General features: G+C 42.3%; 2 protein-coding genes across 4 annotated transcripts in view; one reads left to right on the forward strand and one right to left on the reverse strand.

Moving 5' to 3' along the window:
* Positions 1 to 559: 559 nt before the first annotated feature.
* Positions 560 to 12,033, reverse strand: TPMT (thiopurine S-methyltransferase). 3 transcript variants are annotated; one of them, XM_030481125.1, is made up of 9 exons: positions 11,445 to 12,033; positions 10,773 to 10,934; positions 9,904 to 9,996; positions 8,420 to 8,552; positions 7,901 to 7,953; positions 3,351 to 3,425; positions 2,529 to 2,614; positions 1,471 to 1,515; positions 560 to 697 (listed from the first exon to the last, which is right to left on the reverse strand). In XM_030481125.1, the coding sequence occupies exons 2-9, from the start codon at positions 10,910 to 10,912 to the stop codon at positions 579 to 581; spliced, it is 744 nt and encodes a 247-aa protein (XP_030336985.1). In that variant the 5' UTR covers positions 10,913 to 10,934; positions 11,445 to 12,033; the 3' UTR covers positions 560 to 578. The 3 variants fall into 3 exon arrangements, with proteins under 3 accessions (XP_030336985.1, XP_030336995.1, XP_030337004.1); XM_030481135.2 differs by lacking the exon at positions 3,351 to 3,425 and having other exon boundaries at positions 11,445 to 12,004; XM_030481144.2 differs by lacking the exon at positions 9,904 to 9,996 and having other exon boundaries at positions 565 to 697; positions 11,445 to 11,994.
* The window catches only part of KDM1B (lysine demethylase 1B), a 28,847-nt gene continuing 21,758 nt past the window's right edge, over positions 11,550 to 18,638 (forward strand). The window contains 7 exon segments of the mRNA XM_030481101.1: positions 11,550 to 11,617; positions 11,814 to 11,880; positions 14,511 to 14,542; positions 14,545 to 14,612; positions 15,411 to 15,535; positions 17,378 to 17,467; positions 18,240 to 18,351. Coding sequence (XP_030336961.1) covers positions 14,524 to 14,542; positions 14,545 to 14,612; positions 15,411 to 15,535; positions 17,378 to 17,467; positions 18,240 to 18,351 — 414 coding nt within the window. The 5' untranslated portion in view covers positions 11,550 to 11,617; positions 11,814 to 11,880; positions 14,511 to 14,523.

Below are 18,638 nucleotides of genomic sequence, written 5' to 3' on the forward strand. Positions count from 1 at the left end.
TTCCCTCCTTCCTTCTCTTTCCTGCTCGATGGTAGTTCCCCCTTGGCAGCTGCTGCCAAGCGTTCTTGCCCACTCATTGCCGGCTCGTCACTTGACTTGCACTCAGGACTAACAGGGACGGAGAGAAGCAACTTGCGCCAGCTTCCCACCTCTCTTGCTCAGTTGCCCAGCCTGGCGTGAGGCCAGTGTCACAGTAAAGAGTATCTGAACAGCAGCTGCCACTGCTCCCAGGGCTGCCAGCCAATGAGGCCGACCTGCGGAGCACCAAGCAGACAGCACTGACGGGCAACGGCCGGAAAGGAACAGGGACATTTATTTTTCCCAGCCCCAATGATATGAATTGCTATGCAGAAAAGATGTACTTTAAAAAAGCTTGTTTGTGCATGCAGTTTAACAACAGCTAGGCACATCTCGAGACAGTGAAAGCAATTATGTAGGAGAGCTGACCTGATAAGCAAAATGGACAGGCATTTTCCTGTATGCTGAAGCCTGCTTTAAGAGTGATCCAAAACATTTCTCATTCTAAAAGGTGAGAGAAAAATAAAAGCAAGATGGGAGGTGAAGTATTTTAAGTAATTTTAATCAGATACAAGCTTCAGTAGATACAGCACCTCCAGAAAATAATCTAGTCCCCATTGCCTGTGTCTCTCTGAGAAGTCATCGACTTTTTCAAGATACTTTATTTCACAGTGGCTGCCTGAAAAGGAGGAAAAAGTAACAAATTACTGAAGGATCACTGAAAAATGCAAACTGTCAAGGAAAAAAAGAACAGTCTTATCACAGATTTCCTCATAGTCCCTAATGCAGTGGCACATATGTACTGGGGAAAGCTTTTGTACAGGGATGCAACTGTCCATGCCAATGACTCACTGCACACAGACACCACAAGGGTCTCAGAAAGCTGTAGATTTGAAAGAAGTGCAATAACAAAGCATATCAGGAGGAACTTTTAAAATTAGATTCCCGACATAATTCTGAGTTTCATTATTTTGATGGATTTGAGTTGTACATTTAGCATTTTCTTCATGTGGCACGTTACTTTTCTTCTATGGCTACAAAAGTACAGCAGAAACTATAGCACTCGTATGCAAAGGCCTTGTATTAAAAGCAGGTAACTGGTGATGAGATGCAGAGAAAGACAAAATGGTCAAACGGGACTAAGAGTACAGCTACAAGATCACTGAGTGCAGTATAAATTCTGGGAGAAGGAAAAGATACCAAGGGGGAAGAAAAGGCCAGTATCTGTCTCTTGGTTTTTCTTCATATACTTTGAAGAGCTGAGAATTTTCCTTGACAGCAAAATCCCTGTGGCTAAATGGCATTTGTTTTCCTCGTTATTTTCCACGACTCCACCCTTTAGATAACAAGTGAATGACTCTCTATTACTTGTCACAGGGCAATGTAGGAGCATATAAACTTGTTGATGTGTTTTGGAAAAAGTTCCCAAGGGTTAGCTGAAATATTACTTACCAAACAGGCTTTTAATTTCAGATTCAGGAACATAAAACGGAGGGCCTGAAAGAAAATGGGTGAAGCTAATCAGAAGGAAGACACAGGAAGGAAACAGACATTTACACTGCAGCAGGAGAGCCACAGCCCCATCACTCACAGCACCCGGCCTGCAATTGGGCCCCGGTGTGCAACACCATCTGCAGGAACCAGAAAACAACCATGTCCAAGAACTTGTGGCACCTGATGGGCCACCAGACAGCTTCAGGTGTTGCTGCTGCATGATCTCCAGGCGGCAGCCAGGGTAGCTACATTATCAGAAGTCATAAACATGCCGTGGATACAACCACTGTCAGTGTGCTGTGTGAATCTGGCCTACAATCTCTTTATACTACAATGGCTTAATTACAGCTAAGAGCAGAATAATGTGAGAGGGGGAGCAATGAAGTAAACTATTGTTTCTTATGATAACAAACCCTTTTTTTTTTCAGGGGTAATTATGCTGAAGAGCCCAAAAGCAGCAAGAAATCTCTTTCTTTTGAGAGGTCATAATTAACAACAACAAAAATATTGTAAAATATCTCAGACTTCGGTATGTAATAAAAGCTATAAAATTAAAAAAAAACCCCAACTTTATGATTTTACAGAATTTCACCTCTTCCAAGCATATCCAGATGAGGGCAGTGGCTGTGAGAGAGGCAACATGCTGGATTGCATTATTGGGTAAACAGAGGGAAGCCAATGTTCTTGGGAGTGTTTCAAGCTCCCTAGGCCAGACAGGATGTTACTCTAAGCATTCATTCTTCCAGCTTCATTGTCACAGCCACACTTCCAGGTTCCTTTCATTGTTAACATACCATATCTGTCCTCCACTTACCCTTAGCATGCCTGAAGGCTAGAAAGAAAGCAAATTTAGTCTCAACATCTAAAATTTTTAACACACAGGTGTATTGGTGTGATCAGCTGACAAAGCTATGCTGACAAAAGACCCAGGGAAGATACTAATATATCTACCACATCTATATATAAGCTGTATTAAAGCATGCAAAATCAAAACATGAACAGTGCAAAGTTCTCACCTTCGTGTTTGTTTGGATCATATGAAACTGTAACAAGGAGATAAGAAGAATTTTCCTCCATTAGGGTGATCATCAAACTGGCATAGCTAAAAGGAGAAAGCTAAACTTTATTATTTTGTAACTGTGCAAACATTCAAGCATAGCGACTAAAATATTCAACAAAGGAGGTAATGTAATTCTCAGCAGAGACAACTTGAACTCAACTGCACAGAAACTAAGCAAAGCTTAGTTCGAATTTCACGAGCATGAAATTCATGCTACGCATGAAGCACCATATAAGGGTTACTGTTTACTTCTCATAAACAAGTATTTTTGCATGTTCATCTCAAAACTAACAGGCCAAACATAGAATTCATCTGCCACAGTCTAGAATATAGTACACAACACAGTACTGATCTTTTAAAATTATTGTGAATTCAAGACTATATATCTAATCAAAAAACCCTTGGGGCAGGGTCAAACTGCATTTGGGTTGGCTATAGGCAAGAACGGAAAATTGGAATAAAGGGAAGTGAGGGCAGAAAGAACAATGGGAGGAGAAGCAGATGGGGTGAAAAGGAAATAATAAAATTCAGATGAGACTTGCAGCTCTGCTTCTGCTGGGTGGGAACAAACCACATATTTTCCCACCAAGAGGCAGGGCGGCTTCCTGAAGGAACCTCACAAATCTAGAGCACAGCACTCTGCGACTGCAGCTCCTGCTTGTGGTAGAGAACTCATTTAGGTCAGCCCTTTGAATGAAAGAGGACTCACTGACAAGTGGCAGGAGGAAAAATGTGTCCCTGCATACATTAAAGACAATAACAAAGCAAATTTACTAACCGTTGTCTGTCGCATGGATTCACAGCTACTAGAGCTCCTCTGTCCCAAAACCCATCAAACTTGCCAACTATTGAGCTATAGGGAGATGAGGAAAAGGCTTAAAAATACTAAAAAGACACATTTATCTTTATTCAGTGACTTCTGTGAAGCCACAGGGATTCTCCAGCTAGCCATGCAGATTCCCCACTATCTTTTTGTTATGGTCCAGCATTTTCATGATCCAAAACAATATGATATGGAACCCAAGAAACCCCACTAGTACATGGCCCTGCTGCGATAGCAAAGAGGTGCTGGAACTGCTCAGCATTTCCTTACAATTAGGGGGTGCTGAGGCAAGGCAAGGAGGCAGGAAAGTAGATTAAACACATTTGGTCTACAAGTCTGGGGTTTGGGCAATCATACACTGCACTAACATGCACTCAGCACACCAACAGTTCTTGGCCACCTTCCAAAAGCCATGCATGACTTCAAATGCAGGTTAAGGAAGGCGCCTCTTCGTTTTACTATCACTGAACTCAGCACACCCAGTAATTTTAGACACATCAGTTCCCAGCTACATGCCCAGGACAGTTAGCTTCAGCTTGCAATTTGCTTAACGTTATAAAAGCTAAGTTACACTGCTACTTGCCTCAGTTTAAGACTGCCACAGATACTATCTATCTTTGCTCCTCGATATGCTGGCAGATGGCTACAGTGACCACCCAAAACCTGCAAATGGCCAACGCTATTGGGAAGTGCCTGTATTGATGGGTGGTAAAAGCAGTCAGGGCGACACTAGAAATAAGAGTGTTTGGGGGTGGGGGAAGGAAGAGCATTGTTTCTGATAATTATTGAAACAGGAGTTTAGAAGGTGAGGTAGTAACAATGTAAATTGCATAATTTTAAAGAAAATCTGAAATAAATTTATGTAGGAAAAAATATGGTACGGAATTATGCAATACCTTTCTGCCTACTGGGAGGGTGTCAGAGCCCAATTGCATCACCTCTTTCCTCACTTCTGTACTGGTTTTCGCTGGGGTAGAGTTACATTTCTTAATAGCAGCTTGTATGGGGCTATGTTTTGGATTTGTGCTGATGATAATGTTGATAACACAGGGATGTTTTAGTTATTGCTGAGCCGTGCTTACACGGCATCAACGCCTTTTCTGCTCCTCACACCAGCCCACCAATGAGCAAGCTGGGGGTGCACAGTGAGAAGTTAAAAGATGACACAGCTGGGACAGCTGATCCCAACTGGATCCCAAGGGATATTCCATATCATATGGCGTCATGCTCAGCAATAAAACTGGGTGAGAGGTTGGCAGGGAGACCTCTGCTTGGGGGCCGGCTGGGCATCAGTCGGTTGGTGACGGGCAATTGTTTCCATCTGCATCACTTGTCTGTCTTAGGTTTTATTTTCCTCTCTCTCTGCTAAGGTTTTTGGTTCCCCCCCTCCTTTTATTTTTTAAACAAAGTTTCTTTTTAATTATTAAACTGTTTTTAATTTCAACCCACCAGTTTCTTTCTTCCTTTTACTCTTCTAATTGACCCTGTCATCCTACTGGGGGGGAGTGTGCAAGCAGCTGTATGGTGCTCAGTGGCCAGTTGGGGTTAAACCTCAACTTCTTCTCCCTGCCTCCTGCTGATTTAATTGCCAAGTCTCTGGCATCTAACCTAGAAGCTGATCCCGTATTTCCCACTCTACTCTGATGAGAGACAATAACACTTTTAAGTCCTAACTTCTTTTAAACTTTGCCAAGAGTAAGCATCTAATTTAAATAACCAGCCTCTGAAATGAAAGGAGGTATTTAAAGAGACAGTTAAACATGCAATGTGCACAAGAGGGACAAAGCAAAGTCTAGTGGGACAGGTGACAAACTTGATCTTCTGAGGCTTGGAGGCTCTTCTCCTCTCTGCATAGCTGAGTCTGCTGCGTGACCTTAGGCAAGCCCCTGATGGTTTTTGCATTTGGTTTTTCTTCCCAACTTTAATCTGGTCTAACTGGAATGGTGGAAGTGCTCCTCTTGTGTGTACCTTTCAGTGTATCACTACCCAATCCTTTAGCCCTACATTAGCTCCTGCTATGTGTTTATACGGTACACAGCATGAGAGATCACAGTCTAGGTACTACTACAACTAATAAAATTAACATGTAAAGCAAAATTCACGTGTATGCTGAAACCCCACTGGATTTAAGCAGTGAAGTTGTGCATTCCTATCCCTGCGTATGTTTAGTAGTTTCAGTTAATGCAATTTTAATTTTTTTAAAATTGCAAAGTCTAGCAGCCATAATTGTATTAGGAGGTACTATAGTTGTGTAATAGAACTGTTTTACATATGTCCCAGAGTTCTCACAAAAAGCAGTAATTCCTGTTACTCTTTAACTAGTAGACTAACAACAGTCTTTGAAATGTCTCATTCTGTCAAAGGTCAGGAGCACATCTGAGTTCTCCTCTAATGAACGCTAGGGTAATGGAGATCAAAAGGATTTGTTAGCAGGCCAGCCTCAGCAAGAGAGAAATAAGTTTAATTTCCATAATTACTGGGTAATTAATCAAATTGTCTGTATGTAGAAACTAGAAGAGTGTGTGCATTTTGCTAGTCATAGGCATCTGCTGACTGCTGCAGGAAATGCAGTTCATACTTTCACCATTACTGCAACCAGTACAGAACCATGCATCCAGAACATGTATTTGCCAATCTATTTTGAAGATGACTCATTATGTACTGGGCCCAGTAATATGTACTGAAAATGTCATTAATTACCTACTTTTGGTTTATTTCATAGTAGTATTCCACCACGTTATGACGGAAGTTACATGTTTCACCATGCTACTTGCTACAAAACTTAGAACTGAATTTTTCAAGAATTGCTGACAAGAAGCTTGAGCAATCCCTGGGCAACTTGTCAACTCACAGCAAGAAGGATTTATAGCAATCTGCACAGCAAGTAGCTGCACTGCAGGGGCAAGGCGGGGAAGAAATCAGGCGGTATCTACAAAGTCACATTCATACACAGCCCATCTGTTCCAAGGCACTCACTTTGCAGGACTAGTTATATATAACACTATTCAAACCAACTGGAGTCAGCTGCACCAGAAGTCTTAGCAATGGTCTATTGTCTAAAAGACTTTGGACTCTAGTAACGAATATTGGGGTTTTTTTTCCGTTTATGCAGATGAAGATAAATAAAAAAGGAACATTAGTAAACACCATGTTCTGGTGTCCTAAACCATTACCATTATGCCTGTACATGTGGTAGTTTTGAAAAGCTCATCCAAACAAGAATTAAGATGACCTCCTTTTCTTACTGAACAGCTATGGAACAAATGCTTGTTCCTGACAGTTTTTTGTAAGAAAAGCAAACAAACACACAAAACTTCACCAAAACCTTATAATCTACAGAAAATCATGTCTGAGGAACAACTGCATGAAGAGGGAACTATAGTGCAGGACTTCAGGCACCTTCAGCTTCCTACAAGATGCATTAGGAACCCAGAAACAGCACCGCTTTCCTGCATGGTCTCCAAGCTACGCCAGCACCCGTGTAAGAATGAGGACATTTTAGGACAAATTTAAATGCGCCTGCTGCCAATACCACTGGGAAACTACAGAGGACAACTAAACATGCCAGATGAATTACTGTTCGTGGCAGAGTCTTCTATGCTAGAGGCTGGAGAGAGTCTAAGACCTCCTGTAGTCTCTGAACAAATTGTTAACGTTCAAAATTCCCCCATCAGCTGACATTTGAGCAGAAGAAGGTCAGGTGCAAAGCTACCACAGAATCTGAGAAGCGACACTTGGGGCCACAGAGCACAATGGGTTGAAACATTTTTCATGAGTCAGTAGTGCAGACTGTGCTGAAGTATTTTGCATTTTCTGTTGTGTCTTTTCAGTAAGAAATAAGGACATTTTAGCACTAAAAGTCCTTCAGAAGACATTAGTAAGTCAAGCCATGTTCATCAAGACACTTGCAGAGTTACTGTTTGACAATATATTATGTAGTTACATACACTGGAGTGATGTAATGTGCTTTAGGTCTAACAAGAAAAGTACATGAAGTAAAGCATGGGATGCATATAACCAATGGGTACAGCTTACCTATGCATATATTAATCAAGAGTTTGAGGGAAAAAATGTATTTAGTATTTAGTTAAAGGAAAAGCTGACTAAGAAGATACCTCTGCGTATATTCTCTACTTCTACTAAGCCGTATATTCTCTACTTCTACTAAGCCACTCTGAGTAAGGGATCATGCTAGGGTTTTCCTTCACAGAATCTGCCAATAATTGTTAAAGATTATTTGTTTTTACTGTAAAAGCAAACACGTTTTTCCATAACTTCCACAGGATGGCATAGAACAAGCAGCCCATTTAAAGAGAATGAATTGCCATCTTTATCTAATGATCAACAACAGTTAGTTTTTATTGCAGATTGCCTATTCACATTTTTCATACAAGTTAATGAGAGGACTTATTCCAAATCTTTATGGCTGATTCAAGTAAAATAATATGACAGTATTAATACATGTTTGGTTATAGAGAATTGATAACCAAACTGTATGTTCCTACCTGGACAAATCATAAATACTGCAGCAGTACAGAGAAATGTTCCCAGAGGTACTCTACAATAAAAAGCAAAGGAAACAATACTTATTAGCAAACTGTCTTTAAATATGCACTTGTGTATGTGTATGTTTATACCTTAAAATATGCACATATACTATTTTGAAATAAACACTTAGGTGTAATGGGGAAAAACCGTGAGAAACATTTTTAGTTTTAATTTACTGAAGCACCATGCCTGATGCCCTCCAGAGAGGTTCTGATCTATCAAGGCATGCAACTGTCCAATTTTAAAATACATTTCCTTTACATTCAGGTGCTTCGATGTTATAAGAAGGCCAAAGTAATAGACTTAAAAGAACTTCTCAGTCCAAAATTACAATGCAGGGCTTCCTTTAAGACCTCTTCAGGGAAGGTGAATGATTACCAGTAAGACAGAGGCATAAAAGCAGAATGACTTGTTTGCTCAGTTATTGCATTGCATGATTAACCACACCAGATCATTCGACAATGCATGAAACATACCTGCAACTTCTTTGCTCCTGAAATCTCTGGGACTGGTTCCTCGCAATAAGGCAGACTATGTTCTGCAAAAAACTCCTTCAGTGCTTGCTCGCTGACTTCCACACCAACAACGCTGTGACCCATGTCTGCCAGCCTGTACGCAGCAGAGAGAGGTCCTGAGTCTATGTGAGGCCCACACGCTGGACCATCACCAAATATGTATCTCCTATGCAGCATTTATTTGTTAGAATCGAGAATCGTAGAATCACAGAATGGTTTGGGCCAGAAGAGGCCTTAAAGATCATCTAGTTCCAACTCTTTGCACGGGTAGGGACACTTTCCACTAGACCAGGTTGCTCCAAGTCCCATCCAACCTGGCCTTGAACACTGCCAGGGATGGGGCAGGCACAACTTCTCTGGGCAACCTATTCCAGGGTCTCACCACCCTCACAGTAAAGAATTTCTTCCTCATGTCTAATCTAAATCTACCCTCTTTCAGTTTTAAACTGTTCCCCCTTGTCCTATCACTACATGCCCCTGTAAAAAGTCCCTCTCCAGATTTCTTGTAGAGAAACCCTGGTTTTAGGAAGCACTGGTATGTCTTATCCTGACTTTCCTATTTTTCATATTTTACTGAACACCTCCCCCCCATGATCTGAGCTTAAATTAGCACCTCTTGGCATACAGTTGACAAGGACTTAAAAGCTTTATTTGCATTCAATTCAAAATTCAATTCAATACAGTCCATTTCAGTTCACAGAAACATGTTCTGCTGTGACCTGCAGTGGCTGAGGCATGCTGTCCACCCAGCTGCCTCTGCGGCTTGGCAGTAAGAGGCAGCAGGGTGCAGCAACCTCTTTGCTGCTGCAGCTCGGCATGGCAGCGACATGCGTCAGATCCTGCAGTCAGCCTCATAGGTAGTTACCACAATAAAACCTAATTGGGACTACTTGATTTGATTCCTTGAGGATGCAGTTCAGTCTCATTTTTTTGGTTTGTGTCCCCTCCTTCCAAAAATTGGCTTATGCAGCCCCTAATTATAAATATATCTCTCCCAAAAAAGTGAAAGGAAAATAATAAATGTAAAAAAGAGGAAGTTATATTTAGCCCAAATCATTTAAGTTCCCAGTGTGGCATACCACATGGTCCACTGAAAACGTAGTCTAGCGCAACCGATGTCATTGTGGGCAGTTTAAGCTGGCACTGTCACCAAAAGCAACAGTGGCAAGGGCATAGCTGTCCATCACAAACTCGTCATTCCCGAAGCTGAATTTGGGACAACCAGGAGGACTTTCATGTTAGTCCTTATCAACCCCATTCATGCTACTATACAAAATGCTAGTAAATTAAACCAAACTTCCTTCTCCCTTCAGCCTCCAGTGGTGCTGCTTTCCTACCAGCAGAGATGCGGCACATTTTCATTGGCCAGTATAAGACCGGGAATTCCCCCTCTCCTTCCTTCCCCACATCAAATAAGATTTTTGCTCTTACAATCTGTGCTTTACCATTTCATCTCTACTGCTTTGCCACAAAGTGGGAAAAATATCCTCAGTCCGCTCCTGCCACTTAACAGAACATCCAGATGCTTCTGGAGGAGCCTGCAGAAGAACAGACACATTTTACTTAATACTGTATTTGTGCTGGCACATTAAAAGCCAAGTGCCACACACCATGCAAGGGAGTACGCAAACTCCATGAGGGAACACAGGTTCTTAGTTCAACTTGCTTCATACCATAAAAAAAACCCAACATTTACCTTCCATTTACTTAGAAAGTAAAATCAATTTCTGTTAGAAATAAATACATTTCTGTTTATTCTGTTTTCTGTTGGTCTTCTCAAGTAAACCAACCCACCTACCTCTAAGTGGGCCACAATAGACAGCTTACACAGAATGATTATTAAACTTTAATATCAGTCAAATTACTTCTACAGGTCTAAATATAAGTTTCATTGGTCGAAAGACTACATAATCAGGTTTCCTCTCTTAGGTCCGTCTTCCAGTGCACAATAATCCTCCAATGCCGCCTGCATATTGTTTTAGGCCCCAGTGTCATAACTTATGAAAAGCAGCACAAAGCTGCTGCATCAGAAAATTGAAGATTTTTAGCCAAGCTACCCAAGCTTTATAGTTTAAAGCCTGATCCAAGAGTAAAAATTCTCTATCAGCTTCAATCCTTTCTTTTCTCTGCCCTTTGCTGACAAATGTAGGTCATGAACATATATTTATTTATTTTACTTTCAAGCTGTGCCTGTGTGAAATAATTTTCCTTTCGTAAATGCTCCATTTTCTATTAAGAGTTTCTTGAATGACTCAAGCCATTCATGTCACGGACTTTCTCTGAACAGCTTAGGCAAGAAAGTGAAGCCACGTACGGATGCCCTTGTTGCTTGTGAAACCCAATGTTACGCATTTCCCATTTCTGCAGCCATTCCTCCTTGGTCACCACTCTGTTTTTCTGTGCCCCAATATCAGAGTGCTCTGGGACCCCTGCTGCACCTGCTGAGCGTTCCATCGTCCCCAGTGAGTGCTAGGAGCTGTGGAAAAAAAAAGAGAAAAATCACCCCCACCCAATGGATGGTTTGGAACTGGCTCTTACTTCCTAGAATCAAATACAAAATTCGGACAGTTGAAGAGATTATAATTCGGCGACTATTTAAATGCAGCTGTATTGAAACTGATGGCGCATACTCCTGCAGCCCGTGGGTTCAGCAAGACTTTTTCCCCAGAGTGAAGCCTGTTGTTAAGCGTTAGGAAGCGCCGCTGACCTCCCGTTCTGCACACATCTGGAGGCCGCCCAGGGGCTGACGGGCCCCGGGGGACCGGCTTATCGGGTGAGGGGGTACCGGGGTGGGTGCGTGGAACTGGCCCAAGCCCGGGGCCGCTAAGTAAGTAGGCAGATACCGACACTTCTCACTCTCTCTCATGTGAAACCCACGGGCAGACCGCGGGACCGAGAAGCGGCTGGGGGCGAAGGGACCCCGGAAGAACCCGGCTCAGCACCCCCTACTTTCACCGCCGCCCCCCTCCCGGGCGGCGGCGGATACCTGCGCAGCGGCTGGTCCCGGGTCCGGCGGCGGCTGCAGGGCCGGGGCGGTGCTTCCCCGCTCGCCCTCCCCCTCGCTACGCACCGCGGAGAGCGGAAGCGGCTGCAAGAGGAGGCGGGCTGAGGGTGCTCGGCACCGGGAGGAGGAGGATGGCGGCGGGGATGGCAGCGGCGGTGAGTGACTCCCTTTCCCCGGCGGTGGCGCCTGATGGGGGTCCGCCTGCCCCGCTCCTCCTCCTCGGGCGGCGGGGCAGGTGCGAGCGCTACCCCCGTCCTCACCTCCCCTCTTCTACCTTCCTTCCCCTTCTCTGTCTCCCTTCCTCTCTCCCTCTTTTCCTTCCCTTCTTCTCCCGTTTCTCCCCTGCTGCAGCGCTAGCAGGAGGCGACGCGGACACGCTTGAATGTGGTCTCCGGTCCCCGAGTGACTCAGCCCCGAGGTGAGTGCCAGGCGCCTCCGCCGCGCCGCCGCAGCGCTTTTCCCCGCCGCCGGGTGTGCGCCTTCCGCGGGGAGCCCCCGACCGCCTCTAGTGACATCCCCGCTGGGGATAGCCCTCCACCGGGGATTCCCGCTGGGGACCCCGCTCCCGGCTGTCACAGCGCTGGACCGGGGGCGGCCGGGGGAGGTGAGGGGAGGGGGCGCTGCCGGCTGTCAGCCCCGGGCAGCGCCGGCCCCTCGGGGGCGAGTCTCAGAGGTGTGCGCGTTCCTGGTCCCACCTCCCCTTATGTGTCAGGTTGCTCTCGTTTCCTCCCTCTGCCAGTGTGAGGTTTCTTTTTATCCCCCCTCTCCCCCCGCTTTTTTTTCCCCCCAAAGACAAACTTGCTTTGCACAGGTAAACCCCACAGAGCTTTCCCGTACAGGCTACGCATTACAGGCGGATGAAATGTTATAGAACACGACAGCATATTATGCATTTCTCTCTCCCCTTTTAAAGGGCCTATTTTCTCAGCCAGTAAGTTCACGTTTATAGGATGCAGAGTCATGTAAGCAATGTTTGCTTGTTCTTTAAAAATTTGTGGGTTTTTTAGGGGGTGTTGTTTTGGGAGGGAAGTGGGGACAAAATGGGGATACAACTGGAAGCAATGGCCTTTCTTACAGTTATATGCATGAGCTGATCTCTTTCTTCCTCTTCTACCTCAACTCCCATAGCACTTACAGCAAAAATATGTTTCTGATTCTGTATGACTGGCCTCTGCCCTTCAAAATGGGAGGCCTCTCTTAATCTTAAATATATTTACCAAACTTCTTAGTGAATGATAACTGCCACCTTTTCTTTTTCTACCCCCATATATGCAGTGAAACTGCTGCCAGGTCCTTTTACCTTCTCGGATAAAAGGCCTCACAGTGGCAGCATACTGCGATCACCTGGTAGTTGCCAAAATGAGTTGCCTGGTGCCTTGCTCAGTGTTAAGGTAGTTTGTAGCCTCTGACTGTAAAGGCAACAGCATGTAGGAACAATGATCTAGTGTCAGAAGCTAAGGTAATACAGAGAGATACGGACTGTTGTGCCACTGATCCAGAAGGAAAGCTCCCAGGGTGGGGGTGGGAAACAGCCACCATTTCCTGGGGCGTTACGCAGCAGTGTAGGGAAATATTATGTAAATGAAACTGGTTGGTTTTCCTTTCTCTACTCTCCAACCTCATCCACACCCATACAGTGGTAAGTAATGGTGGAGCGATGGGGGCTTTTTTAGGCATTAAAGATTGCCTTAATTCTTTTTTTCCTCCCTCTAATTAGTTATAACTGGGGGAAGGAGAAGGGTGGGGGGGGAAGAGGGCTACAAAAAAGAAAGTTATTTTTTGCATCGGGCTGTCCAAACTGATTTTTCACTTACGTGGATATCATCATGTGATTTCCCTTTCCCTTCCAAATCAATTTCTTATATCTTGAGAGGAGAATGAAGCACCAATTTACTTGATCGGCATCAGCTTGATTTGAAACTTTGTAAAAATGCCCATTCTCTCCTTCTGTTACCTTTACTTTTAGCAGAATTCCTGACTGAAGCTACTGCTACCATGTCCATCACTGTCAGCTTGAACAAGGAAGTTGCAGCCTGAAACAGAGAATTGAGAAGTCTCAAATGTATTTTTTTTTTTTTAAAATAACAAATTACAAACTGATCTCTATTACCACAAGTTAACATTCATGATGCAGCACTGTAGTATAAGGGTTTTATTTCCACTTCCTTTCTGTATGTGGCGGAGCACATTTACATTTAATTCTTCTTCTAGGCTCTCTTTCTTTGTGTTTTACTCCCTGCCAAACGAATGCTTTTGATAATACCATTTTAAATATGCTTTTATATTTCTGGGCCATACATTCTCACACTCCATGCTTTCCAGCTTACATGATAAACTGTGGTCTTTTTCATGTTCCCAGTGATGTAGTGAAAGACAGCAGACAGCTATAGAGCTCTTCTGTGGCATAAACTTTTTATTTTATTGATTGCTATTTATTTTTAATATTCTAATCTCCTATAATTGCAATGCAACTAAAGTTTAGGCTTTACATTCTGATGTACTTTCACAGGGGGGCGTGCAGGTCTTGGAACTGTTTGGTCCCTTGGTATTAAAGATCTCTTTGGTTCTCTGTTTGGAAAAGTGCTTTGCAGTGCAAATCTCTTGCTACCAATAAATCAGTAGTTAGCAGGATGAGCATTACTCAGAGTGGTATTTCAATGCTTGCATTATGAGCTGATGTCTATTCACTGTGCCAACCCAAATTCCAGTCCAGGTCTTCACGTAATGCAAATCGGATTATTGAAATCCAGGATATGCTGATCTGGAACAGCCTGTCAGGATGTACCCAAGGATCTAATCTGAACTCCAAATTTAGTTTAAAATAGTAGTATTGTTCCTTTCCATAAAGCCTCATTCTGATTTTCCTCCTGAACTAACAGGTGAGCTAAACAGATTCTTACCTAGGTAAGAAAGTAGTGTTATGACTAAGGTAGTATTATGAGTGGCTGTACTGCCCAGGTGATTAGACAGCTCTGCAAAGTCAAGTAATTTAATTTTTTTTATTTATTTACATATTGATTTTAAATGACTGCTTACATTTTTTTGCAGATCCGATAATACAATGTCAACTGGAAGGGTACGAACAAAAAAAAGGCATGTTCTTCAGACCAATCTCCAGACAACCTTCCTCTGAGGAGTTCTGGAAGACAGGTATTGTTCATACCCTGGTATTTTTTCATTTCTTTTGGCATTTATTAAGCAGGTGGGCTTCATTGTGGGCAAGTTGGGACTTAGAGTAGAGAGGGGGAGAACTATTAATTCTGTGAATAAGTAGGCAAAGTGTACCATTTGTGAAAAATATTCAGAAAAGATAAATGCTCAGTATAACCTGTAAATACTGGATGTATTAAAAATACAACCACATATTTCTGTATAGCCAGACAAAGCTGTCTGCTCATCCAGACAGGGCCTAAATCAACACAATACACAGTACCTTTGAGGCCCAGAAGAGACAGTTGGTATACAGCTTTGTATCTGGAGTCCAAAAAAAAGCCGCAAGCCTACACTAGTATTTTATATGAGATGCAGATAAGATTGCCACTAATTAATATCAGTAAGTATATGAAGAAGAGATTTTCTGAAGGAGAAACAGAATGGATGATGAGGCTTGACTCATTAGCATGTGATGGAGCTTAAAATATGATTTAAACTGGAAGCTTTGCTTATAATTTCTCCAATGGATCAGCTAGACTAAGGCAAGACATTTTTAGCTTTAAATGATATTTCCAGCCTTACTGGTTATTTTTTTTTTTTTTTTTTTTGGTAGAAAACCTGACCTAGTTTGACAGCTGTTTCATGCGGCAGCTATTTCACAATGGATACAAACATTTTCATTAGTTCCATTTTAACCATTTGATCCTACCCACAAGCTGCAAAACTCTCCGAATGCCATCTTCTAGAAGATGCATTTGTGTAAATTCTGGTCAGATTTCAACTGTTCTTTATTAGGTGAAGAAGAAAGCGGCTGAAGCAGCAGATGATGATGATGAAGCGTCAGAGAAGAAATACAGAAAGTGTGAAAAAGCTGGATGCACTGCAACATGTCCTGTTTGCTTTGCAAGTGCAGCTGAAAGGTTTGCCTCTTTTTATCTGCATATTCCATAGACTTTTCTAAACTTGCAGCTGCAATATAGGATCTCAGCTATATTCTGAAAAATCCCTTCATTTCTAAATGTAGAGGAAGAATCAAAAGGTTCTCACAGGAGTCTTAAGATGCCAGGAGAGTGTCACAAGTTATTCCTGTTGTGGATAACTTTCTGCTATGCGAGTTGCTAATTCAGATATAGAGTATCTTAAGAATACGTTTATTTATGCTGTTAATGGTGTCTTCTGCAACGTGCCTTGCTTCTGTGAAACTGAGAGCCTGTTAGTGTCATCTGAGAAAGCTGAACTTACTTTCAAGATGGAAAATGAAACCATCATTTACTGCAGAAAGTCTTTATCGCTCTTGTTGGCATGCTTTGCAGTCTGAGGTGAGATTCTGACCTTGAAATTTTAGGTCTTGGGAGACAGTGGTACATATTCGAACAATTTGTTCTGTAGTTGTTCATGGCTTTCTGCGTACAAGTCCATTTGCATTCTGAACCCTGGCAGGACTGAGATGCTGGCAACATGTATCTATAATAAGCAACATATTAGCCCTCGTTATGCAGCAGGCTCAGACGGTAATTATATAGCATTCCTCCCTTCCTGGTTAACCGAGACAAACTTTCCTCGTTTTATTTATTTCCCAATGATGTAATTCAGTGCTTCGTTTCTGCGTGGATTGTTCTTTGGTTGCAGGAGGTTGATGTATTTTGGATGTTGGCATACGAAAACCAAGTGTTTTGGCAGTTGCGTAAGAGGTGTAGGGGAAAAGAGCACCTGAGAGATGAGCATTGGCGATTTTATGTTTTATTCAAGAAACAACAGATAGTGCTTAGTCATCTTTTTGAATTGTTGTCTTAATATTTTGATTTCTACCCCTCCTGCTCCCCCAAGTACGTACTTTCAACATTATTTATTTGAGATGAGATCATTTCGTGGCTAGCTATTTCAGTCAGTAGCTTAGGTCACTGCTTTTTACCTCATGCTTTTTACCTCGTGCATTTATCTTGAACCATTTCATAGAGTTTAATGAGAGTTTTCTCAGTGAAGAGCGATTGCTTTGTCTGATGAATATAATCTTTGTTAATGGATATTTCTATCTGAGAGTAATAAAGAATAAATGCCCAGAATATGTAACTGCTTCCTGAGGGTTTTCTCTCATTGGGTTAAAATTGCAGCCAACTCAGTCATGTGAAAAAAATAGGCAACATCTGTTTTGTGTTCAGATTTGCCTTTATAGTTTTGTCAGTTGTTCTGGGGATGGGATGTTGTAATGATTTATGAATCAATTGATCACACGTACAAGGAAAATACTAATATAAATGATACCTCCCACCCCTGCCCTAGTATCAGAACAAAATGGAACAAAGGAACTGTAAGTTCCTGTGGAGGGGGACTTTGTTGTCTTATAAATTTGCAAAACACTTAGTGTGTCACAGCACATACCGTCAGAGCAAATGTATTTCATGTTCAGGAAATGTCTGCTGAAAGGGTATTAAGGCAGGCTCAGCTGACCATTGTTAGCGAGAGGTTGCTGGAAGGCAGTCCAGCTATAAAACTGCACATTGTGTACGTTTTGCCTCCATTGCATCTGGTGTTGCTTAGTTTGGAAAATGGAAATGTTTGAGACAATTGAAATGATCTTATTGTTGTTCGTATGACTTCAGTGCCTTGTGCAATGACTTCAATGCACTCATGAATGTAACATAAAGCCCTGGCTTGTCCTGAATGTTTTGTTCATGTTCTAGAATGTGCTACTGTCAAAAGAAAGACTTCCCCCCCCCTCCAATGTATTATAAAAAACTATTTCTATGTCTCATGTGTTACAGATGTGCTAAAAATGGGTATACATCTAGATGGTATCATCTTTCCTGTGGAGAACACTTCTGCAATGAATGTTTTGACCACTATTACCGAAGGTAATTTGCCAATTAAGGTTGTGCTTTTTCAGTGCTTACTAAAATTTGGCAGTTGTTTCAACTGGTGAAACATCACATACACAAACATAATACAAAGACTTGTCCTCTGTGCTCACTTTATTCAAAGTAAAACTTAGACATTGGTGTTAAAACTGCAGGTGTTGTATGGACTAATCATCAACTTAAACACAGCAGCATGAATAACGTGGTTACTTTAGGCAGGCTGGTTTGTGTGCACAGTTCTGAAGCTTTCGTCTTTTTTAAAAGCAATGTCAGAGAATTTTAAATGAGGAGAAGAGTTTTAAGTAAATCTATTTTCTTTTATAAAGCAAATTCACATTACAGTGTGAATTCAGGAGACCTTGTCTGTCTGTAACATCAAATCAGTGAGCAGATTTGACTCTTGCAGTTCAGTGGCCAGGCACACAGAGTGCATGCAGCTCCAAGCTTCTTCCCATTTGAGTGGGAGTCAAGTCCAGTCCAGCTCTGCCAAGACTTTGGCGTGTTAATGTGCTCAGCAGTACCTGTGACTCAGCCCAGGCCTTAGATACCAGGAAGTGTGCTTGTGATCAAAAAGACATAGTGGTCAGGATGCAATTTATTGCTATCCTAAGAACCACGACTCTCTTTTTTTAACAGTAAAATATAGGACTCTATACAGCCTTATTTCTTTGTCCTTACAGAAAATGTTTAATTTTAGAATAACTGCTGTTGCTTAACTAGATAATTGGTTTTCTGACTGCTTGCTCTTTTCTTTTCTCTTTCTTCTTAGCCACAAAGATGGTTATGAGAAATATACTGCCTGGAAAAGGATTTGGACAAGTAATGGCAAAAGTGAGCCCAGTCCAAAAGCCTTCATGGCTGATCAACAGCTTCCATACTGGGTAAGATGAAGGGTGATTTATTTAATAGGGTATATTTCAATGTGATCTTCTGATGTGAGTTTCTGATATTGTATGTTAAAGCAGCAGGTCAACTGAGTTTTTTGTAGTGGTTTTCTTGTATTAGAGTACTGTGGAAAAGCTCAAGATAATAATTCTGATCAGCTCTTATGTTGTTGATCTCCACCCCACAAAGAACAACCTTTGGTCACTTTTCAGTGAGTGGCAGCTCAGATGTGTGATATTCAGGTAGAGTAAGACTTGGCAGGGAAAAGGGAGCCATAGGAAAG

Source organism: Strigops habroptila, chromosome 1 (assembly GCF_004027225.2).
Source record: "Strigops habroptila isolate Jane chromosome 1, bStrHab1.2.pri, whole genome shotgun sequence".
NCBI classification, from domain to species: domain Eukaryota; kingdom Metazoa; phylum Chordata; class Aves; order Psittaciformes; family Psittacidae; genus Strigops; species Strigops habroptila.

Coding starts and splice junctions, on each gene's coding strand:
- TPMT (XM_030481125.1), bottom strand. CDS start 10,912: ATGGAACGCTCAGCAGGTGCAGCAGGGGTCCCAGAGCACTCTGATATT. Junction 8,553..9,903: donor AAAGCAGTAGAGATGAAATG/GTAAAGCACAGA, acceptor TGCTGCGTACAG/GCTGGCAGACATGGGTCACA. Junction 2,615..3,350: donor AATCCATGCGACAGACAACG/GTTAGTAAATTT, acceptor TTCTCCTTTTAG/CTATGCCAGTTTGATGATCA.